The sequence below is a fragment of the Plectropomus leopardus genome, chromosome 19 (assembly GCF_026936395.1).
Source record: "Plectropomus leopardus strain MGB_pleo_1.0 chromosome 19, ASM2693639v1, whole genome shotgun sequence".
NCBI classification, from domain to species: domain Eukaryota; kingdom Metazoa; phylum Chordata; class Actinopteri; order Perciformes; family Serranidae; genus Plectropomus; species Plectropomus leopardus.
This window is the reverse complement of record NC_142194.1, coordinates 13,735,692-13,761,036: the sequence shown is the minus strand read 5'-3', so window position 1 is coordinate 13,761,036 and position 25,345 is coordinate 13,735,692. Positions and strand designations below refer to the sequence as shown.

Genomic DNA, 25,345 nt, shown 5'->3' with positions numbered 1-25,345 from the left:
ATTGTCATTGACATATAAGAGAAAATATGACATATTTGCAATAGAGTGACACCTTTATATAGTTCTGGTAAAAGGTTTATTTTGGCAGTGCTTTATCATTATCACAGTGAGTGTCACACAGCACAATAGGCGGATCTGGTATAATCTTTATACGAAATGACTATTTTTTCAAGGTGTCATAGTCCCTAAAAAGTGGAGACCTTTTGAAATTCAGTTTTAAGTCAAAGATATGCTACTGAATTACCTTGCACGTGACCCTGCATAGAAAGGTCTACTCTGGCCGTGTGGTAGACCATGAATAACTGTTACTCATTTAACCACATTATTCACTTTATTATGGGCTATTTGTCACTTACAATATGATTAGTGACCTGGTTCAGAGACACAGAGAGAGCTGAAGAAAGTCTTTAGCTCCATCTTCTGGTCAAACAGAAGTAGGCCTCAATTTATTTCCACAGGCCACAGTTGCAGTGTGGTGTGTCTGTTTCTCATTCCTTTTGTTTTAATTGATAAAGTATAATTCGTTAAGCAATACAGTCTAATACCAAGCACTGTTTTTTTTCTTTTTTTCTTAGAACAATACTGCATGTGCAATCTATCATAAAAAAACAAACTTTTTTGTTGATTATATTATATATATATATATATATATATATATATATATATATATATATATATATATATATATATATATATATATATATATATGTATGTATATGCTAAGTACAATTCAGACTGGAAACTTTTTATTAGTTCAAAACTGAAACTGTAACAGCAGAAATGCAGATATTGTCAGATTTTTGTCAGATTATTGTCAGGTTGAACTGTCATTTTAAATTAGTTCCCAGGGATGTTAACAGTTCTGAAGTGCTTTTTTTTTTACATTTGAAAAATAAGTAAATAAGTAAAGGTGTGTGTGTGTGTGTGTGTGTGTGTGTGTGTGTGTGTGTGTGTGTGTGTGTGTGTGTGTGTGTGTGTGTTATTATGGCAAGAGGCCAGCAGAATGTAAAACTTCTGTTCACCTACAAGTGGTTACATGATGCAGCCAGCAACATCCTGAATGTGACTGACAAACTGCGAACAAAGTTTATATGTGTGTGTGTGTGTGTGTGTGTGTGTGTGCATGTGTGTGTGTGTGTGTGTGTGTGTGTGTGCGCGCGCGCGCTTGTTCCTGTGCCTGCAAAGTATAGAGCATCTGAGAACAGTTCAGATATTTTCCCTCAGACCATAGTTAGTAACCACAGCTATTTGTTTCCCCATCTAACTGTGTTGATGAGTGTTTTCGTATATGTGCAAGTAGATGTCACAAATGTTGCAAACTGTCTCCTCTATTTGAGTCTCGGGTTCTTCAAAATTTTATTTTGAGGGGAAAGATGCGTTAACCTGAAACTTCTGACCTTTCACTTATGTATAGTATGTATGTTTTCAAAAAAGGAATTTCCTGCCCTTTAAAAAGATACCTATCTTTCTCACCATCCCTCCACTTCCTCTCTGAAAGACTCAACCCCATTAGAACAGAAAGCAGCTTCAGCTGCAGGGTGCAGCTGAACACACACACTGTGTGTGGGTACATACTGGGTGACTGAAACAAATAATTGCTGTGCTAAAGGACAGGAGCTGAGCTATAAATATTTCATTTAAGTGTGTCCTGTCGATTTTCCATCTGTGTCACATGTTTTAAAAACAAATCTACAGACATTCATTCATTATGATAACACTGTTACTTATTTCCAGAATTTCACAGGGTGTAACTATTTAATGTAATATTTCACAATAAATTACTGTAAAAATGATACATTACCTTACTGCCACAGTAATGCAACTAGTAGCCTGTAATTTATTGTAAATTTACGGTCAAACATTTTACACTGTATGTATTTACACTGAATAGTTTGATTAGAGTTATAGAAGTTTTTGACTCTCATTCTAAATTCTTATATTTCTTTTCTTATTTTATTTTATTTTTATTTATTTATCTTTTTAAGAAGGTGGTTTACATCTTCGTGAACTGGAGATGATCATTCATTCACACTTGTGTGCATCAGATCGTCACATATTTAACTCCTGAGCAGCAGGTGGGAGCTGGACTGCTGCATGTGTCTCCTCCAGCTGTGGCCTCAAACAGTCTCACCAGTGCTCCAGTGTCCGGGGTTTCAAACTCTCCGCAGCTCGCTGGCTCACATCTCTCAGTCTTTTGCCAACTAAACTGATCGGTCACTTTTTAAACTGCGTTAAGCCCCGCACAAACAATCAGAGAAACACCGGAAGTTACAAGATATGGCGTTAAAATAAAAGCTTTTTCAAATGAGTATTCATACATAAAATCCTATGCACAATAAATATTGTTTACAACCAGACATAAGCACGTTCATAATTTATGGTGGCTCACATATGTTAATGCAGAGTTTAAAAGTGTGACATCTGTTTTATGTTGATTTCTGATTCAAGAAATGATAAATAAAGAAGAAAGGAAACTTATTCAGTTGCAATGACACAAACATTGTTTCAATAGTATGTTTTTTTTCTTCTTTCTTTTTAATGGTGTAACAAAAACAATATAACATGTAAAACAGTGGTAGATTTACAAGTACAACTATGATAGGAATAGGAGAAAATTATTCTAGGACAAACAAAGACAACAAAGTGCCATACTGAATTTAACATCATACATATATGAACTGTTGGGTCAAATCTTATTTTTGTCTTTTTTTAAATTGATGAGCTGTCTATTTTTATTTTATTTTATTTTATTTTATTTTTAGAAAATATGAAATATGATCTGAAATACATTCATTTGATTATTTTAGTTGAAATAGTTAAAAAAAAGATTTTCAGGTCATGCAAAATACAATTTGAAATATGTTTTACTTTATGTATTTGTTTATTTATTTATGTATTTATTTATTTTGTATAATACAAATTTTTATTTGAAAAATTTAATTGCCTATTAAAAGGTTTATTTTATTTCGTATTTTATTTAATCCGTAATGTTACAGTGCAATCCTTTTTATAAATCACATCATATTTTATATATATATATATATATGTGTGTGTGTGTGTGTGTGTGTGTGTGTGTGTGTGTGTGTGTGTATATATATATATATTTTTTAAGTAGTATCATGTTTTTTGTTTTGTTACTTATGAAAAAAAGGAAATGAATAATACTTCACTATTTTTGACATATCTAGTAGCTCTCGAGTCCCAGGAAGTAATATATTGTGAAAATCCAAACCGGAACCAACGTTTGACATGTGTAAACTTGACTTCGGTCACTTGTTGAGCAGACTGCACACACAGGAAACCACGCAGCAATAACCGCATTTTATTAACGATTCGACTGTCTGCAGTGAGGGGAGTGTTTTATGTCAGATTTCAGCAGAAATATTAGCACTCAACAGCACAGTTTCCTTTTCCTTTGAGTGTTTTTATTTGTAAAGAAACGCCCGAACAGGCTGAAGTATTGAGCTGGAGTAAAAACCTAAAAGGACGCTCCTCACAAGTGGTTATCATGTCTGGTGAAGAGGCTCCAACTCAGCAGCAACAACCGGAGCAGCAGGAGAAGAAGCCCGACGAGCCTCCGCCGGCTGCTGCTGAAGCCCCGCAGGAGTCAGCGAGCAGCCCCGCAGCCGAGGAGAAGCCTCTCTCCTGGCGGGCTCTGGTGCTGACGGGGCACGGGGGTTATGATAAAGTCAAGCTGCAGGTGAAGACGCAGAAGCAGCCGCAGCTGGGAGCAGGAGAGGTCCTGGTGCGGGTCAAGGCGTGCGGGCTAAACTTCGCCGAGCTGCTGGGCAGGCAGGGGCTGTACGAGCTGCTGCCCGCCCCGCCGGTCACGATGGGAATGGAGGGCTCCGGGGTCATTGAAGCAGTCGGGGAGGATGTGAAGGACAGGAAGGTGAGTCAAGGCCTCACACCCACAAAACGCCACCAAGCCCATGAGCAAGTCCAGTAATGAGCTGCAGAGCTGCTGAGAGTGCAGCTGTGATTTAAACCTTTCTGGACCACCATCAGTTTTCTTGTGCCTTTCACGAGCATTTCAATTTTTTTGAAAAACTGAGCAAATTTGTTTGGTTTCGCTCGAAAACGTGGGGGGAAAAGTAATAAGCAACTTCGCATGAAATTGCTCGCAAATTGCAATAAAATTGTTAAAGGTGACAAGAACGTCACCTTAAAATCATCTTAAAAAGAGCAAGAGGATCATTGGAAAAACAAAGGAAAAATACCACAAATTATATATATAATTATTATAATGATCAGAAATCATTATTATTTATTAGTTTTGTTTAATATTTGCACTTTTTCAGGTCATTTTCTGTTTTGGTTCTTTTACTTATCTTTCTTTTTTTGTTTTGCTAAAATCAGTTTGTTCCTTCAAAGAAGACATGACATCAGTGTGTTAAAAAATATAGGGGGAATTTTCAGAAAGTATAATAACATTTCATGTTTTAAAATCATGTTGCAGAAATATGTACACTTGTTTGTATATTAGCACTAGTGAGTCCTTTTTTTCTCTCTTTTTTGCTTTACAAATTTCATGATAGTTTTGTGTAATTTCTTGCTCCTTACCTCCTCCCAATGTATGGAAAATAAACAGTTTGCTCAGGTTTTAAAGAGTTAAACCTGAGTTTACTCAAATGTTTCTGGACTGGAAATCTTCAACCTGTTGGTTTGCAGTATAACACATCACTCCTGGCCACAATATAAAAATACTGTTTTTAAAACACCAATCGTTGTAGTTAATTCCCATTTTCTGTGAATGTTGCAGAGATATCAAGAAAACCTGTAAAATGTCGGCCTTTGATGGCAAAAAATGACAACTACTTCACTGTTAAATTGAAGAAAAGTTGATTAATAAGCTCCTTTAATTTCTCTGTAGTGCCATAAAAAAACAGCTTAGATTAGGGCTGGGCAACAGTGGCGTGTCCAGAGTTTTTACTGGGGGGACCCAAGTGGGGCACTGATTTTTACAGGGGTGGCATGAAGTACGAGTGCTGCTGCGGGCACACGAGTTGGCGTAGCTTTAATTTACTCTTTTTGTCGCCACCAATACCTACTTTACTTATTAACACTGCAGTGTCTTACATGTTTAATGTTGAGTTTAAGAGATAAAGCAAAGACATGAATGGGCCTGTCTGGAGCCAGTGTTTGGTTTGTCCGTTCTGGGCTACTGTAGAAACATGGTGGACTCCACTGATGAGGACCAGCTTCCTATGCAGATAAAAACAGCTCATAACACAGCGATTCCTATTTTAAAAAAATACTTATTATCATACTTATTATATCTTAGTCAATTTCTGCCAAAATATCCCCCTACACACTGGACCTTTAACCCTTTAACACCTGGATCGACATCAGTTTTCTTGTGCTGCGATCAGGTGCCTTACACAAGCATTGAAACCTGAGGAAATTGGTTTGATTTCTTTTGATTATATGGGGGAAATGCCAGGAGCAACTTGCCAAAGAAAGTCCCACAAATTGCAATGAATAAAATATATAAAAGGTGACAACAGAATACCCTAAAAATCAGCTGGGGAGTTATTAGATATTGTATTATCAAAAAACTAGGGAAAAGTGTCCAGTAAATTATATTTATAGATTGTATTATTATATATTTAACATTATGTTACTGAAAGAAAACATTTTTTTCTTTCTCTTTTTCTTTCTTAGCACTTTCTTAAGACCATTTTCTTGTTTGTTTTGTTGTTTTTGTACTTTTATGTTTTCTATCGCTCGTTTTAAAGTCATTTTCTTGTAGGTTTTAATAATTTCTATTTTTTGTCCATTTCTTTTTAAAATGCTTTTGCCGTCTTCCCATAGTTTTGAAAGAATCAAAGCAAATTTGCTCAGGCTTCAAAGGGTTAAAGCATCCTTGCTTTGCAGAATGATAAAGCAGAAGCATAAATTACATTAAACGTCCTCCATCAGTCTAATCCATTATGTAATGCGGTCCCTTCATTTAAAAAGCAGTCTGGAAAGAAGCTTTCTTGCTGCAAAATGTAACATTGTGGCATCATGAATAGTTACAGTGTTTGATTTACAACGTGTCCTTGAAGTGTGTTTACATTCTTCTCCTCAGCACAAGAGTACATTTACCCTCCCCCTGATAAAAGCTTTTCAAAGGTCGAGTTTTATAGAGTTTTAATTTATCAAACGTCTGATAAATAGGTTCAGCATATTTGTATGTGTCTGTGCTTCCTTTTAATACAGTCCACTGGTCAGTGTGAAGCATTCAGGCACCTGACTCCCTGCAATTAACTCTTTGAAACCTGAGCATATGGGCTTGATTTCTTTCATGAATATGGCGACAAGTTACAAGTTATGAGTTACAAGAAAATTGCCTGAAATATTGGTGGCAAAAAAGTAAAAAAAATGTTAAAAAATAAAAGTGGTAATGAAACACAAATCGAGATTATAGATAAAATAGTTAATAATAATTTTAAGTATATAATTAGAAATGTAATTTTCTTGACATTTTTCTCAATTTATAAAAATTGTCATTAGCTTTAACAATTAAAAACTAATTTAAAAAAGCAATAACAAAACACAAAAAAATAGATAAAATAGTTAATAATAATTTAATAATAATATAATTACACATATAGTTTTCCTGACATTTTTCTGATTTCTTTTAAAATTGTCATTAACGTTAATAATTTCTTCCTTTGTCTCTCTCTCTCTTTAATAAAAACAAAAACTTTTTTTTCAAGTCATTTTCACTTTTTCCTAATTTATTGCTATTTTTAGAACCTCTGTCTAAGTTGATCATTGCCTTTCTAGCCACGTTTTCAAAAGAAGTCAAAAGAATTTGTTCGGGTTTTAAATGTCTGAATGCATGCGAAAGGCATCTGAAAGTAGTGCAAGAAAACTGATGTCATTACAGGTTTCAAAGGGTTAAAGCACATTTTTCTGAGATACTGCAGAGCTGATCAAATGCATCCAGAGGCCACAGGTTATGTGTACTGCATTTATTTTTACGACAATATATAGAGGATAAAACCATAGTGACTCATTACAAACAACCTCTATGACTTCATATCTCAGCTTAAAAACTCCCCAGTTTTCACTCAGAGGTTCAGATTTGTTTACTCCCAAAGCAGCAGAATACTTAATCGTAAACTCATGCATATGGAAGACACAAAACTCTCATTTTTGAATGAGTAACAGGATTTTCAGCTGTGTCACTGAGTTCATGAGAGGTGCGTCATTTGTTTTGGATGTACATCTCAGCAGCAGATGACTCCCATGCGGAACTCAGGGAAAAACTCTCATTTTCTTCCAAAAAACATTTTCAGTCTTAAGTTTTCCTCTGTAAATTGAAGACGCTTTTTGCTTTAGGATCTAAATAAGTTGAACCATGATCCGCTGCTCTTGCCAATGTTTGCGAGAGGAGTGAAACACTGAAGGCGCTTTGGACAGTTAATCATTGTGTATCCCAGCCTCAGTTTGTGCCTGTCATTTATTAACATTAGATGCGAGTTAGTTATCTCCTCAAAGACTTCTCTAACTTTCAGTATGAAACAGTCTGTTGCACAACAAAAAGATTCAAACCTTTTAATGTCTCCAAAGTTCAAGTTCAATTCAAGTTTTTTTCCCCTCACTCCAAACAAAGATGGCAGACTGAAATGACATAAATCATCTTCTTACTCAATTTATACTTTTGTTTCTATCTAGATTGTTGGAAGAGTCTTTTTGGAAAATTTTCATTTTGACTAAACAACCACAATTTTTTTTCAAAAATCGCAGACTATATATTCTCCTGCAAAATCACATGCTTAGCTTAGTGACAAGAATGTGGCGTTCATACATCTGTGGCACCAGCTGAGGCTATGTGCATTCCAGCCTCCACAAACAGATATAAAATGGAAAAAGATTTGCAAGCGTTGTGGTTTCCATTTATAGTCCGAGCAGTATTGATCCATAAGGTTCGAATGGCAGGAAAATACCCTTGGTGGAATACATTGGCTGAAATGCAATCTTGGAACCAACTGGCTATTGTCTGATGATGATTTAGCTTTATGTTTGCTTTTTTTGATGATCTGTCTTCATATACAGAGATCTGTTTGCAGATATTACAAAGCCACCTGGAACAGCACCGGACTGTGAGGCCGATTTGACATTGTTACAAAAATGTGGAATAACAACTTCGGGGTCTGTTACATGATGCCATAGCTCACACAAAGACTTTTTCCATAGATTTACACGATGAAAAAGACATCTTAAAAATAAGAAGGTACATTCTTTTAAGTGTAAAGCTCACAAAATCGTTTCACTTAAATTATTTCATCCATTTAAACTGATAACTAAAGTATCAAACTCTACTTTAAGGGCACTGACTGAATTGCATAAGTACTACAGAGTACCAATTCCCGTTAGCTCCACTGGTTCCAAGTGTTAGTATCTGTGAGCACATCTATGTGAGAAGTCAAAGTTTAGGCAAGAGGCGGAAAAGCCGTCAAAATCCCGAAGCCTGGAATCCACGAAGTTCTGAGGCTGCTGCTTTGGCGTCCCATTGAACCAAAATTATTCCTGCAGTGCTGATCTGCTGCAACAGTCTCAGCGTTTGGTCTATTTTCTTTTCTATATTTATTTAGTAATAGCCCAATATCACTGCTAGACAAACACACACACACACACACACACAGAAGATAAGCTCTACAGTATGTGTGGTTAGAGAAATCAGAGGAGCAGAATTGCTTTTTAGTCTACAACGTCACCCCCGCAGCTTGTTCAAAATAAGAGAAAATAAGGTCTTTCGGTGGTACACACAAAATTTGAAGCCAACCAGATGAAATCTCAATGACCCCTGGAATTGGCCATTTTTTTAACGTCTTGGGATATTACATGTGCCTACCAATTTTCGTATATGTAGGTGAACGCAGCTGCAGAGTCTCCTCTTTTGAAATTTAGAAAGCTGGTTGGTTTCATGTGCCACTGGGGGCCCCGCCCCCTAAACGGTATCTAGTTCTCTTTATACACCAATAAAGATTAGCCGAAATGACTGGCACACAAAGGAGAAAGTCTTGGCTTCGTTATCTGCTCGCTACACTGGATCTCTTGAAATATACACCATTGCCCACAGAGACTTATCGTCGTCAGACCAAAAGCTAATGAAGCAAATGCTTAATCAAAATAGGAATGTTCAACGTCACAGGCCGCAATTTCCCAGCAACTTTTTTTCCACTAAGTCAAGTAAAATTTAAATAAAAAGACAAGGAGTAAATAAAATTGCTTTCATATGTTTTACAAAGTAAAAGTTCCTCCCATGCTGACACTTTCTTTGCACTTTTTAATGAATTAATTTTATTGGCAATCATTCAAATAAAATGCTGATGCAGATAATCTGCAAAATGCCAAATATAAACTGCAGTATTTTTCCAGGCCGATAATCTGTCGACCCACCATTAACTTCATTTTCACGGTTGTTTTGAGTTCTTTCACAGATGTTTAACTGCCTCCCTGTCAATCTAATAGTTAAATGAGATACTTTGAGGTCAGTCATCGGTCTTCTCTCAATCAGACACATATTTTCCAGGCTATTATTAAGTTTAATAGACTCGTATTATGTTTAACGTGAGTTTTGTATTTGCCAAAGCTCCTCCGCGTCTCTCTGTGTCAGTATGGAATTTTCCTCCTCTTCTTACTACACTCCCACTCCTCTCCTTTCTCCCTCCATCATCTCTGCTTTCAAAGAGCAAGAATCCTATAAGGGGAGTGGTTCATTCCCCCAACAAACCTTTTTTGGAAAGAAGCCGAAAAACACACAGCCGAAAAAGCCACATGCAGCAGTGCAGGATGTGATATTAAGAATCCCAGCAAGGTTTAGAATTAAAAATGTGTAAGCACTAAAATATGAAGTTTAGGTGGAAAACTGACACATCTAGGTGAAGATTGAAGCTGGCGTGTTAGGTTGGTGTAAGAATCTGGGTGGGACTGCAGCGTGACACACAGGCGCACAGAGCAGCAGAGAATCACATTAAGGGAAGCCGAAGTGTTTACAGAGAGAGGCTGATTCTGTTTTATTCTGGACAGAGCGAGCCGCGCTCGAGCAGCGAGTTGAGGACAGGAGGGTGTGGCTGGTTGGAAAGCAGACAGAGCAGATGTGTGATGTCGGATCCCCTTACAGACCCAGCATTACCTCGTCACAGATGTTTCTAGATAAAATGCATTGATGGCCGATGATTATGCCTCACAAATTGATTGATAGTTTGGAAGTGGGACATAGTAATTTCTTTGTTGAACTGAAAGAAATACACCATCTGCTCTGCAAATAAACCCTTTAATCAACTTAATGTTATGTGATGAGAGGATGTGTAGCAGTTTGTTTAATATTCAGCTCTGTGCAGTGCATGCCATAAGGCTTATTTGAAGCAAGTGCTTTTAATGATTAAGAATTCATTTATTTTGAGTAATCAGTCTGCAGTGTTGGAAAGTAACTGAGTATAAATAACTGAGCTTCGTGTGCTTAACCTTGTACTTGGAGTATTTCCATCATGCCTTTTTATTTGGCAGCTGTAGTTACTTGTGCCTTTGCAGACAGAGATTTTGCCAAAAACATACATTATACAAATATAAATTTAATAGACATTTTTATTGTGGACATTTGTCTTAAATACACTGTTTTTTATTTGCAATAACACAGACAAGGGTGACAGACAGAAAGGAAGGCAAATTAATTATTAATAATAACATTCATTTTGTTCATTTATTGGGATATGTTTATGTTCATTTATGTATTAAACCACACTGTCGGAGCGCAGAGTGTACTCTGGGCACAGATGGAGCAGTAGAACACTAGGTGCAATGGGAAACTTGTAAAGATGTTCATTTCCACTTTAAGTTTTGTACAACAAAGAAAGCACCTTATTTACTATTACTGATGCTTTGTCTTTGTCTGCTGAAACTAGTTTGTCTAGTTTGGCAGTTATAATTACATCTGTGAATAAAAGAGGCATCAAGCAGTGACATGTCTCACACTGTGTTTATATTTTGATCTGTGATATAAACAACAGGAAAACTGTCGTGTCTCACCGAGTTTGCTGGCTTAAGTTTCGTAGCAACTGATTTAAATAAACATCAAGTTTCCACACAAACTTCACTGTCCTACTTCAAACATCACTTCAGTTACCTCAGTTCATGTCAGCCATCCAGGAACTGAGCTCAGCCCTTTTTTAAAATGACTATCATGCATTTTTGAGGTCATTCAGCGGCTGTTTGAAAGTCTTTCATAAGACCAGCGGTTGAGAAACTTTTATCAACCCCAAAAAGGAGCATCTTAGTCATCTGAGGTGGAAGTTAAAGCATAAAAACTGGAAATATTGGAGTTATCACACAGCAACAGACGTGCAAAATGTGTTTGTGTGTGTGTGTGTGTGTGTGTGTGTGTGTGTGTGTGCGTGTGTGTGTGTGTGTAATAGTGTGTGTCTTTTTTATTGTCTGTATGTGTGTGTGTAAATATTTCTCTGTGTGTGTAGTCTGTCTATTGTGATGTGTGCTGTGTGATTGTGCGCTGCAGGAAGTGGGTGTGGCTCAGAGCTCCTGAGGCCGTTTTAACAGGAAGCAGTGCAGCGTTCACAGTCAGACTTCTTTCCTGAGCACTTCACTTTTTTGGCAAGTTTTGCAACACCAGTGATGCTTTTTTAATAGCATGTCCTTGTGGAAGAAAGCAGGACACAAAACAGGAACTACATTTCCCATAAGCCCCCTTGTCAACGCATGCTTCAGCATAAAGAGTTCAACTGCATGCAGCAGATTTCATGTTATCTTGCTTAAAACTCACATTTCATGGTAAACTTAGCTGACGTAAGCTGGAAAATGTAATATAATTATAATATATGCATTATATGCAATATATATATATATATATATATATATATATATATATATATATATATATATATATATATATATATATATATATATATATATATATATATATATATATATATGCAAATATTTTCCAAATCATTTTAGTAATTTTTTAAGCAGCTATATTGTAAAAAACATTTGCTTCTCAAATGTGAGGATTTGATGATTTTCTCTGTTATATATGACAATAAATCACAAACACATCTTGGTTCTAAAATGTTGGTCAAATAAATGAAACAATTTTAAGATGCTGCACTAGGCACTTGGAAATTGTGATGTGCATTTTTCACAATTTTATTATAGACGATATATAGTCTCAAGATAGACAGTTTGTCTCTACTTTTTCCCAATACAGAAATTAAGCAAAAATATACCGAATAATGCAGCATAGAACTATCAAAAATGACAGAAAACTTCTGGAAAAAATTTATTTGAAGGGCCCTTTAATCTTTTAGTCTGGCCCATGTCCCAACCTTTAACATAACAGGGGCGGGTTTTATGGCCTATACTGCAGCCAGCCACCAGGGGGCTTTCAAGATGCCAACTCAACTTTTTTGCACTTTTTGAGAGATTTTGTCGTCCATCTTTAAGGTTCGGACAACTTTCTGCATTGAACATCTGCAGAAATCTGTTGTCACGTGGACGTACATGTAGTTTTGTTTATAGTACAACAGCAGCACTGTGTCAGCCCCCTGCAGTAAACGGGAGGGCTGAGAGGTGAGCTTCCCACCCTCCACCTGCTGACATCGGGTCAAACCGAAACTGAAAAGACGCCATTGCATTCAGAGCAAATGCCTTTTGAATATCCAATTTAACACTAACTAAACCACAGAGAAGCGGCTACAGTTGGTTGGACGAGGGTGTTTTGGACTGGACTTAAGTTTGGAACAAAAAACTGGAGCAAGTGCAGTTGGCATGCTTGCTATGTGTACATGTACGTGTCTGCCCGGATACAAAAATATGGGCTGCATGCAGAAATCTGCATGGAGGGCTGTGCAGACCATCACAAGGGTGGATGACGACATTTACAAAGCACGGACCAAAGCAGTCATCATTACTCAGATGCGAAAACTATGAATTGGCCTTTAAATACAGTAGTATTTTAATGGCTGAGCAAAATTATCTTGACTGTATGGTGGGATGAAACTGGACATTCCTATTTAGCCCAAGGAGAAACATTTTTAGTTTTTAGTTATGAATCTTTTTTTTAATTTAAATCTGATAAAGTGTGGAGAAAATGAAATATAAAGTATTAATTGCTAAAGAATATAATGATAAGTTGCAGCCATAATCCTAATAGCTCAAATGTAGTCCTATAAACCCAATAAACATTTCAAAGAATTTAAATTCAGTTGCATGCCACATATCACAAGATGTCTCTTAGAACCTTTTTTAAGGATGAGTGTGTGTTGACAGAGCACTGCAGTGGTGTAATAACTTGCCCTCATGTCATTCAACAACAAGTATACATCAGATGATTTCCTGCCTTCTTGAACTCAATTTGCCATTTGACGGCATATGAGCAAAGTGGTGATGACACGAGGAATTGAGCACATGGAAGAGGCGGCTACATCTTATGTTCACACTCTTCCCTTACAAAGTCAGGACACACACACACCACCAACATCATCATCACCTTCTCCTCCTCTGTCCTCCTTTAGGTCGGGGATCGAGTCATCGCATTGACCCGTAGTGGCATGTGGCAGGAAGTGGTTGTTGTGTCCGCCAGCCACACCTTCCCCATGCCCGAGCAGATGAGCTTTGAGGAAGGAGCTGCTATCCCTATTAATTACATAACAGCCCACATGATGCTGTTTGAGATGGCCAACGTGAGGCCGGGCAAGAGTGTTCTCATCCACATGGCAGCAGGTAAGACACTGACCACTGAAAACCTAAAGCACGTGTCAATCAAGCGTCAATCAGTCAATCAATTGAAAATAAGACACTGTATTTATGAACATGCATTGTTTCTGCACATAGTGACAAAATCCTACAAATGAAAAACTGCAGATTGTCCAAAATCTCTGTTTAAAGGGGACCTGTTCTGCTTATTTTCAGGTCCATACTTGTATTTCAGGTTTACATGCTTTAATGTTGAAAAAACAAATTACTTTCTTCATACTGCCTGTGCTGGTACACCTGTATTCACCCTCTGTTTGAAACACTCTGTTTTAGCACATCTTTATAAGCCCCTCCGTCCAAAAGCCCAGTCTGCTCTGATTGGTCAATGTTTCCAGGTTTCCTGTATCTTAATGTTATTTCACAGTCGTTGCAGCCGGGGAATGATTATAGAAGGAATATAACAGCACTTTCTACTCTAAAAAAATCCATCCAAGATTATGTTTCCTTAATATTAGCATGTAGCTGCAGGTTTCTGCGCTCAATAACAACTTTGACATATGTTTACCTCACTTTTAGCAACCTTGGCTACATTTAGTATGAAAATTGTACCATTGTATCTGATAGAAAATAAAGAAAGGCATCATGGTTCCCTTCTGTTTCAATACGCTGTGGAATAACACACAAGGCCACAAGTTTGAGAACTGAATCATCATTTTATTTATTTATCAAACAAAAAAAGCAAGAAAAACTGCTGCTTGCAGTTTCTTAGATGTGAGTTGCCTATTCTCTTTATTTTATATCATTGTAACTTGAATATCTTTTTGTATTGTAATTTAGACAAAACAAGCAATGTGAGGGTGTCTTCCTGGGTTATTGAAAGTTGTCGAAAGCCATTTTTCTGTAGAGTTGAAAAAATAATAGAAAAGTTATACACAATATATTAACCAAAGATGTGATTTAATACACAGTTGATCTCCAACTCAAACTATATCAGAATTAAGTTGTGTGCTTGGACAGACAGCATCCCCCCATGATGATCTTAATTGTGACATATAACAGGAGTCGTCCCCCCCCCCCAGTCTCCTGGGCCTGGGAAACCTGTGGAGAGTCACATGGTTCGTTTACTGCAGTACTGCAGGTCACTAATCACTGCTCTGAATGCAGCCGCATTTCTGCGCTGAAAAAATATCAGCTGAGAGACCATAGGTCATAGGTGAAGATATAGCACGCGCGTGTGTGTGTGCTCTCATAACAGCTTATTCATAAAATGGAAAACAGGATGATTATCAGGAATGGTTGCTTTGGCAACACCTGACATTTCAAAAGGGTCTCCAACGCTAAAACAAGCAAAACGTTTCATTTCCTGCAGAGATATGTGTGTTTAAATAACAAAGATGCTATGGCAATATTCTTTTACTCATAGTGGGATGTGAATAATATATATTCATCTTTATTCAGTGAACACTGAACCTCATTTTTGGCTCAGAAAAAAATAGAAATTTAGACATACAAACCACAAAGCAAGTAGAAGTGGGAAAACGCTATGTCCTGATGTTGACCATGTGATATGATTGAAAGCTCTGTAACACCTACTAAGTGGACCTAATAGTGAGACTGTTACATCAACTGCATGCTGTTGCTAAAATTTCAGCCAATTCAACATTTCATTCACTTTCAAAAAACACTGTGGTTACCAGTCAACTACATTTTTATTTCAGCTAAAAAACAGAATGAGTTACTCATTGATCACCTGTGCCTTATTGTGGTATACTTTGTATATATTCTGTGCTGTTTTAATGTGTTGTAATATTTTAGCCTGAGCAGCAGAGACAGACACACCCTCAAATGTTTATCTCAAGGGTGAGCTGGGTCAGGTACAGACCATACGAATAGCTTTTTCTGTGGTACTCCATTAAAATATCACAGTTTTGTCACAACCAGACCTCTCACTTGGTTAAACATCTACTGTAGGTACAGTGTAAAAATGGTAATTCAGTAATTCATTCCACTGTGTAAACCCATATCAATCTCTGCAAACCCTGAGTACAGTATTTCTTTTAATCCACTCTTTGCTGTATTTATATCAGAACGATCATATATTCAGTATAGTGGAGGATTGCAAATGAACTCAAATGACTCCTTTCCCTTTTTAAAGAGTCACGACTCTTCATAATGGTTTTGTCATCTTTAGCCTTTGTTTGTTTGAAGTTATTTATTATGTGTTTATAAGATGTTGAAGCTGCAGTGACTCAGATAGATTAGTGTTTGTCAACCGCTCTTGAGTCCAGATACACAGGTCAGTAAATGTCAGCGTCCAGCATCACGGTCCAGTGCTCCTCTCCCGCATGAGAGAGAGAAAGAGAGAGAGGGGGGGGCTGTGTTTCAGTGTCGAGTGTGTGGGCGGCTGTCAGCTGACCTGTATGAATCAGACCACACGAGACGAGGGTGAAGGAGAGGGCAGGAGGGATTACTGGTGAGCCTACACACCCAGGACGCCATCATTGTGAAAAACCCTTCACTGCTGAATGGTACAAAAAGCACCGTCTGCTATCACAGCTGTCTGTTCCTTGATGTTCCAGTTTTTCAACCACCTTAAAATCACCAGCCACTGAGTGTGATGTCACTTCTTTCACTCGATTTATTAGAAAAGACCGTAATTTCACCTTCTTGACATCCATGTATGACCTTTTAACCCCTTATAGTCTATTTTTCCCTTTCTAACTTCCTCAAAGTATCTCAAAGGTTGGAAAAAAATCATATTTTTTTTATTTTGTTTGTTCATTTGTTTGTTTTTGGTGCATCATTTTAGTCAGGTTTTCCCAAAATTCAGCTGACATAACTTTGTTGTCTCCTCTGGAATTTAAAATAAAGTTCATTGGTTTTTGAACAATTTTAGGCTGCACAGCATGAGTTTTAAAAAAAGACGGAGACTAACAACTCATCCCTGCTGAAGATATGTGTGCAAAACACCTTAAGTGAGTGTATGGACAATGTCTGCACGTCCTGCACGTCTGTAGGTGGTGTTGGTGTCGCTGTTACCCAGCTGTGTCAGACCGTGCCAGATGTGATCGTCTTTGGCACGGCGTCAGCCTCCAAACATGAGACCATTGCCCAGGGCGGGGTTACTCACCCTATCGACTACCGCACCAAAGACTACGTGGAGGAAATCCGCAAAATCAGCCCCAAGGGTGAGAAAACACGTAACTGCTTGTACTGCACATTTTACTGTTCAAATCTTTACCTGCCTCGCTTGGTTCATGTTTTCATATTTAATGTCAACATTTTTAAAGTGTCTGTGTATCCTAATTATCAGGTTGATTTAAGTTTCTCATCTTCATTTCTGTCCCATCCATTTTCTTTTGTATATTCTGTCTCTCTGCAGGTGTGGACATTGTCCTCGACCCGCTCGGTGGTTCAGACACCCAGAAAGGCTTTAGTTTGTTGAAACCTTTGGGCTCACTCATAGTCTTTGGTAAGACATCTAGAAGAAGAAATACACATTTTGATGCATTTGTGGAGTCGCTCTTAATTATTTGTATTATAGTTTTATTTTACTTTAATTTTGATTTTAATTTTAACCAGTTGTGGGGATCCTGTTTTAGCTAACAGAGGTGGAAAGTAACCTAAAGGGAGAGTTCACTCTAAAATCAAAACCACATATTTTTATTATTTACCTATAGTGATATTTACCAAGCTATATAAATTTGATGTGAGTTGTCAAATGTCGGGGATATCGGAAATGTCTGCCTTCTCTTGAATATAATGGAAAAAGAAGGCACTCAGCTGATTTCTGGAAAGAGACATTGCTGTTGAGCTTTTCAAATGTATTTTTTGGTGCTTTGAGCTGAGTGCCATTTAGTTCTTTTAGATTGGAGAGAAGGCAAACATCTCTACGGCCGATGTCTCCAACACTCGGTTGGTTACTCACTTAAAAACAAACTGAACTGATAAATAGCACTACAGGTAAAAGAAAATATATGTATTGTTGATTTTGGGGTTAACTGTTCCTTTAAGTACATTCACTCAAACACTTTAATTTAGAACAAATTGAGGTACTTTTATTGAGTATTTCCATTTTATGCTCCTGTACACTCCACTTTAATTTAGAGTTAAATATTGCACATGTATCTGGCAGCTTTAGGTAAAAATTACTTTGCAGTTTTAAATTTGACATTAAAAATCCTCACATTATTAAATGTGAAGCATTTTTGTAGATGTAACTACAAAACAGTATGAAAGTAGTTTTAATTAGCTTCACCTCTTGCAACTGTAACAGTAAAATGCTGCTTATACCTAAATGTAGCTGCATAATCCAATATATCAGGTAATAGTACACTCAGGCGTCATTTTTTCTATGTTATGAGCACTTTTCATACTTTAAGCACAGTTTACCAGTAATTCTTTTAAGTGACATTTAAAACGCAGTACTTAATCTCTTACCTTCTACAAGATATAAATACCTTTAAATTCTTCTCTGTGTGGGTTTTAATGTATCATGTTCATCATTCTAGGTGCGGCCAATAGTGTGACAGGCCAGAAGAAGAACCTGTTGGCCATGGCAAAGACCTGGTACAACCAGCTCTCTCTCAGTGCGCTGAAACTGATGCAGTCCAACAAGGCCGTGGGCGGCTTCCACCTGGGCTACATCACTGACGAGCAGGTCATCAGCAGGACGATGATCAGGCTGCTGGAGCTCTACGAGCAGGGAAAGATCAAACCTCGCATTGACTCATGCTATCACTTTGAGGAGGTTTGTGTCGCCATGTTTGAAACATATAATGTGAAAGACGCACTACTTCTTAAGCATGCATGACAGCACTTTTTGGGCTTAAATGAGACAGTATCTACCTCTACTCTGAGAAAAGAAAAATAATAAAATGATAGTGGATATTTTGCTGATCTGGTGAACATAACTCTTAAAAAAATTGCACAGGAAAAGCATTTGTTCACTTTCTTGCTGAGAGTTAGGTGAGAAGATTACACCCTCATTATTTCTTTATGAAGCTAGAGCCTGGACAGAAGACGGTTACCTTAGCTTAGCACAACGATTGAAAACAAGGGCAAACAGCTAGCCTGGCTCTGGTCAAAGATAAAAATATCAGCATAAACACAATGTATAATGTACTAAAGGGCAGGTTATTTTCCAGATTCTTCAAATGAAAACGCCCACTCAGCCGTTAACTAAAGGATTAGTTTGGTTTTTTGAGGTATGAGGAACTTATCCATAGTCAGTGTTATATTTCGCAGCTTTATCTTGCCTTCAGACCGCCCTTTCTAACAGGAACTGAAGGGTTGTCTTGCTTTCTTCAAAGCCATTAGACTCTATTGACAAAATCCGTAATTTTACCTCACAGAACACCAGAATTGCTGATCTACTGCTGCCTCGATTGTTTAGTTTGTTTGTACAATTGTCTGACTTGGGCGCTATAACATGGTGTTCATAGCCTTATGTTGCTTAGCTTCCCGCCTTTTAGGGGTTTCGGTGAATGTAACTAATATGAAAGATCGATAACACACAATTCTTAAAGAAGTGGTATCTATTATTTAACTATAGCTCTGCAAGAAAGCCAATACATGTATTTCCAAACATGGTGAACACTTTCCTAAAGCTTTTAATAAAACAGAAGTAGCTAATGTTTTCTCAGCTGCACAGCTGGACAAGATCGTAAACCACAGCCAACATTATATATGCTTCACCTTATTACATTGTACAAGAGGAAAGCTGACATAGTAACAAAATCCCCACACAGCTAGTTGTATATTATTTACAAAAAATGTTAAATGAGTTAAGGATATACCAACCATTTTTAAATGAGGACAAAAGAAACAAGAAGACTTTTTGTATAATATTCTGCCCAGTTTGAATGTCATCATTAGATTAAACAGACATTACTAGTGGTCGTCATACTAGATATGGATTAGAAGGGTCCTGCAACACTGACGAGTAGGCTGAGAATGCCATTATCAGCCCATTAAATGGTCGTGTCTATTGTTATGCTGGGATGGAGGAGGTCAGGAGACGTAAAGTTTGTATAAAGAGCGAAATAGTCCGCGTAGACGGGTAGTGGAGGTTTTCTCATTTCACAGTTTGTACATCATCAATTCCTTTCCTTGCTCAGCTCCTTGCCTCTAAGACCCTTCCACCTGAGGTGCGAGCAGAGGAAATGGAAAAGAGAAACAAGGAGAGATAGGCCAGAAGCATTTAACAACATGAGACATCCGTGCTTTGCAGCTGTCATGCACATTCAGTAGTAGAGGGGGATTACATGTAGTGACATCATTTGCAGAAACTTGCCTCAGGGATTGGGAAGACAGTATGTTGATGCTAAAACCTGCATAGATCAACCAGAAATTTTAATGTTCAAATTTGATTACCTTAGCAACAAGACTGGGAAGGTATAGAATGATTTAAATCCTTGAGGAAAATGCACAATAATGGTACAGGCCGTTTAATTAATGTATTTTATAGGCTGACTTTCAGACGCAACCAGGCAAGTTGTTTCCCTGTTTCTAGTCTTTATGCTGAGCTAAGCCAACAGGCTGTTAGTTATAGATTCATTTATTGTATAGACATGAGAGTAGTACCCGTCTGATCCAGCCCTCTGCAAGAAAGCAAATGAGGATATTTCCAAACATGTCGAACAATTTTATAAAAGGTTTGAATAGAAAATAAGCACTTAATGTTTTTTCGGCTGCACACGCAGAGTATTCACAGACATGAGATGAATGTACATCACACATGAGGAGCTCCACTGAAGCTCCTTCTGCGTCACAGCCGTCTGGTGTTTTCCTCTTTTCCATCATTCATGTGTGGCAAACCTCAGTCCCCCACATCACATGAGTCCGTCCTTAAGGACCGTTGCTAGGTGACAGTCTAAATTGTTGCCGTGGCATCCACTACTTACGGGGTTATCTCTGCGTTTCGAGTTTCTCTGGCTGCCTTCAAGGACTGACAGGAGTGTGATTCAAGAATCCTGGATTGTGTTAGCAAGCAGGAAAAGGATAATAGCAGTAGCAGGAAATAATAGGAAGTGTAGATGACTTATGGCAGAGATCTACAGCATAGATACAGCATGGCCATTGTTTTCATAAATCCTCATCATCATTTTGAGTGATCAGTCATTAGTGTGTGCACATGTAGTCAAACTGCCTGATTAATATTGTCTTTAGGAGATTATCTTGCAATTTTTATTTATCAAGGAAATATATTCTGGACTTTCTTGGGAGGATTTGATTTATTGTATTCTATAATGGATTAAATCCAAGGGATAACTATTTTTTTATTTAGTCTTTTTTTAAAATATTTTTATTAATTAATTAATATTTTTTTATATTTTTTTAAATAAATATGTTTAAATACATTTTAAATATATAAATAAATGTAATGTATGTTATGTATGTGTGTAAATATTTTCAACATCACGTTAAAAACCAAGGCAGTAATAAATTTGTAACCTACAATTAAGTAATACATTTTTACAGCACAAATTACATCTATCCAAATCTCAAATAGGAGTATAAATAACTTAATGTGCACATCCTCTATGCTCCCCTCTCTTTACCCAGGTGACTGACGCCATGAAGCGCATGCACGAACGCCAAAACATTGGGAAAGTGATCCTTCTTCCTGAAGCAAAGGAAGAGGAAGAGAAGCCAAAGTCCAACCCTGAGCCAGTAGAAAATGTGGAAAAAACTGAAGCTACTGTCAGTGAGAAGAAGGAAGAGACCACAGAGGAAGTTAAAGCCGAGAATTGAGTAAGATGTTTATTTGAATTATATTTTCAAGCACTTCCTGAATGAGTTCCCTATTGTTCATTTGTCAAAAAAAGAGAAGAAAAGCAAGATGCCATGATTCTTTGTCAGTATTTTCAAGTGTGTAATGAGATTTTGTCGTGCAATATGTCTATAGTGTCGTGTCTATGTGGGGAATGCTTGTGTTTTTAGATAAAAAATTAACTATTCTGTGGCTTAATGTGAGGAATAGTGTATTCTGATTACAGACAGTTGTTAAAAATGATTAAATGATGGTGTGTGGCCACAAATGTTATGTCTCCATGACAACAGCTCAGCAACAGCAACAAGCAAGGGCTGGTGTTTATTAAACTTTAAGAAATGGTTACAAAAATGGTCATCCAAATTGACTTCTAGTAATAAATGTTTAAAGGTAAGTTTGTATTGGAACTAATGGAAAAATCTCCCTGCGAAGTTATATATTAAGAAATGTTTTGATATGCACTCAAAACAAAGTCTTGTATTTCACAGCTCTGCTAATCAATTTTGGAGCTGATGTAAGCCCCCTTATTCTTAACTGTGAGAAGAGGAGCATAATTACATAATTTAGAGAAATTCTGACACATGTAAGATTTAAAAAAATATAGCTGTTTCATACAAACTGGCCCTGTTATGTCTTCAAAGTAGAAGATTTTTCCGTGTACTTACCATAACTTTGTGTTTTTTCTGTAATCAGAATCATAGTTCAAATCTGGCAATGTAATTTAAGTGTTTTCAGAATGTATCGCTTTAGCTTATTCCTTGGATCCTGCTACAGATTATTAATATAGTGAATTAATGAGTCATTTTAATCAAATTGAACAGGTCTTGTTTTATCAGTAAGCATTAGTGTAAGACTGTGTAGTGTAGTTTCGTGGGCTGTGATGCGCTACTCAAATTCTTCTTTGATGATTGTTGTCAGACGATAGTATCTCTTTGGAAAGTCCAGGTCAGTATTGTAATGCAGTGTTAATTGTTTTATTTTTCTCACACATTTGTGCCAAATCTAAAGCCAGCTCTTACCACTGCCGTCCAAGCCAACTGTGAATAACAATAAGCGGGACTTCCCTGTCTTGGCACGCGTCGCTTGTGGGTTTTCTTCCAAACAATGCCGTGCTGAACTTGATCTTTAACTGATTGGGAAGCCGTGCGGGTGGCTTTTGTCGCCTTGATTGATTTAGCTGCTTTCTAAAATCGTACACTGCTTTTTTAAAATCAATATTATTTCCAAGTTTACAGAACAGAACAACAGTACAATATGTGTCAATTATTCCTCATAAATATATATATATATTCATATATGTATACATACAGGATATAGGAAAAATGTTTTAAAGAAACTTTTAACGAAAAATGGATGCTTTGCTTTTATGCACTTTGAATTTCTGTGCTTAAAACATATTGATTTGACAGCACTTACAGTATAGTGATGGTTTATTAAGCTTCTATTTACTTCACAGTAAATAGATTTTTTAAATGCTTTTTGTTCCCTTGAATGGATGACCTTGAATTGTGGGCTCAGTTATTCAGATGTTTTGTCCAGCTGTGGGTGTAATTCAATGCTGTGACGCAAAAGACGCTACCGAAGCACAAGAGCCAGAGTTTTCCCTCCATCCACACGCCAGAGCAGCTCCTCACATTCCTCTCTCCACCCTCTCTGTCCTGCTTTCTGTCTCCCTCCAAATGCTCTCCCTCCCTGGCTTGTTTTGAAAAGAAAGCACTTGTGACAAAGTTTCACATATAATGCTTTATGTTATTTACATTTGTGATATTCTCTTACTTTTGGCCAGTTGGAAAAGGTTTGTTAAGTTTGGCCAGGTTTCCTTCTCCTAGTATGACATAAGATCTGATGTGGACTTTGAGTGGGAACTGGAGTCGGCTCATTGTGATGATGTGATTTTCAAAAAAAAAAAAAAAAAAAATCAAACAAATCAAATCAAACCTCTTTTCTCAGCTTTCAGGGGTTTAAATGCTAATGTAAGGCATCTGAATGGGTTAAAGGGTTAAAGGTCCAGTGTGTAGGATTTAAGGGCATCTATTGGCAGAAGTCTTATGTAATATTCAATACTTATTCATAGTGACCTGAAGAAAAAGGTCATAGTGTTTTTGATACCTTAGAATAAGATGTTTTCATCTACATAGAGAGTGGGTCCTCCTTCAATGAGTCAGCAGTGTCATTCTACATTAGCCCAGAAGGGACAAACCAAACAGTGGCCCTAGATTGGGCCATTGGTGTTTTTGTACAGGCCACCGTAGTTCTCACATCAGAGGTCATCAACTACATTTGTCCAAGGGTCAGAAGTGGTTTCAGGCTCACCTATCCAATCTGCATGGCACAACCAGCGAAAATATGGGTTAATCAACCACCTCAATCTGAACAAACCTGCATTCTGCAGCTTTATGCATTACAGTCACACTGTTGTCAGGACAGAAAAACAGGCGCGACACAGTGCGTGTATGTGTTTTGAAGAGAGGAGAGAAGGACTGAGAGGGGAGAAGAGAAGGTGGAAGGTGGACTGTTGCACACAATGTTTCTGTAAGTTATTAATAATGAATAACAGTTGATATTTTTAGTAATCTCACCCAGTCCTGCTCCTTGTGTTGTAGGTTGATAAAAATCTAATAATAAACTTATGGATAAATTTATTTAGTAATTGGATTTAGGGTTGTTTTGATATAATCAGAAAAAAGTGCTACCGGAATGCATGTTGACTTCCTCAAATTTTATGAATCCATTAATATTTTACAAGCTGAATGGGAAGCAACCTCACCACTAGATACTACTAATTCCTACACACACTGGACATTTAACTAATGAGCACGCTGAGTTGATTGAAGCAGATTGTTCTCCAGATGTTAAAGAGTAGTTTAGCACACTGCTAAATCCTCTTTGCATATATTTCTGTAATGCCATGAGATTTGATAACAAAGAAAAAATCAATTCACACACATATCAACTCTGAATTAATTTATTTCAAATGAGTCGACGATGGACCTTACTCAAGACATATTTATATTATATGTCTTAAGTGGTTGTGGGAATTGTCTTTTTCCTTGAGAATGGGATCACTGGGCCCCACAAAGGAGACAGTGCAAGTAGTGTGTGCTTGCCTCTAAGATCTGACAAATTTATTATGCCTAATGGAAATACACGTACAAAACTACACTTGTGCTCTTGTGCCTAAATGTGGCCTTCAAAACTGTGTGTAAAATGTGAGAAAAGTGTCATGTTTTCTATAATAATCTGACAACAGTGTACTTATACTGATGCGGTATTCACTCATGCAGGCAGCGAGGGACATCTAGTGGTCAGTGAAAAAGTTGTGCCTTTCCAGTAGGTATTTAAAATACTCTCCATGTTGTTGCCTGTGAACAAATTGCTGCAATTTCCATCATAACATTATCCTAATCATATTTGATTGTCATCAGTTTGTCAATAGTTTCATACTCTGAAATAACATTTTCCCTTTATATAATTCTAAAACATTATTACAGCTGTTAAAATACATCTATAATAACCTGCTATAATAATAATCCATTCAAAAACTCTTAATCACTCATTCAAACATTATGTATGTACAGTAACCATTGAATTTAATTTGCAACATTCTGTCTGCTGAGCCTGTTAATCTCTTCATGATATTGAAACTATTTTTGTGTCTCAACAAGTGAAAGGATTTGATGTGTTACTGCATTCATGATGGTGATCAAACAATGCTGCCTCTTTTTTTCATTTTTATACACATGTTATGCACACTTGCCTTCTGTGTTAAATGGCACTAACCTGTCTGTATTATTAAAGTGTTATCACATATGGTTCGCTAAACTTGTGTAATGATTCCACATTGGTTAAAGTTGACCCCTGAGATTG

General features: G+C 37.1%; 1 protein-coding gene across 1 annotated transcript; it reads left to right on the top strand.

The window, feature by feature from the left end:
* Positions 1-3,245: 3,245 nt before the first annotated feature.
* On the top strand, positions 3,246-25,288 carry LOC121958669 (NADPH-dependent quinone oxidoreductase VAT1-like). The gene is made up of 6 exons (XM_042507752.2): positions 3,246-3,892; positions 13,524-13,731; positions 16,722-16,892; positions 17,087-17,176; positions 18,216-18,454; positions 21,271-25,288. The coding sequence occupies exons 1-6, from the start codon at positions 3,509-3,511 to the stop codon at positions 21,457-21,459; spliced, it is 1,281 nt and encodes a 426-aa protein (XP_042363686.2). The 5' UTR covers positions 3,246-3,508; the 3' UTR covers positions 21,460-25,288.
* The last annotated feature ends 57 nt before the right edge of the window (positions 25,289-25,345 follow it).

Coding starts and splice junctions, on each gene's coding strand:
- LOC121958669 (XM_042507752.2), top strand. CDS start 3,509: ATGTCTGGTGAAGAGGCTCCAACTCAGCAGCAACAACCGGAGCAGCAG. Junction 13,732..16,721: donor TCTCATCCACATGGCAGCAG/GTAAGACACTGA, acceptor GCACGTCTGTAG/GTGGTGTTGGTGTCGCTGTT. Junction 16,893..17,086: donor CCGCAAAATCAGCCCCAAGG/GTGAGAAAACAC, acceptor GTCTCTCTGCAG/GTGTGGACATTGTCCTCGAC.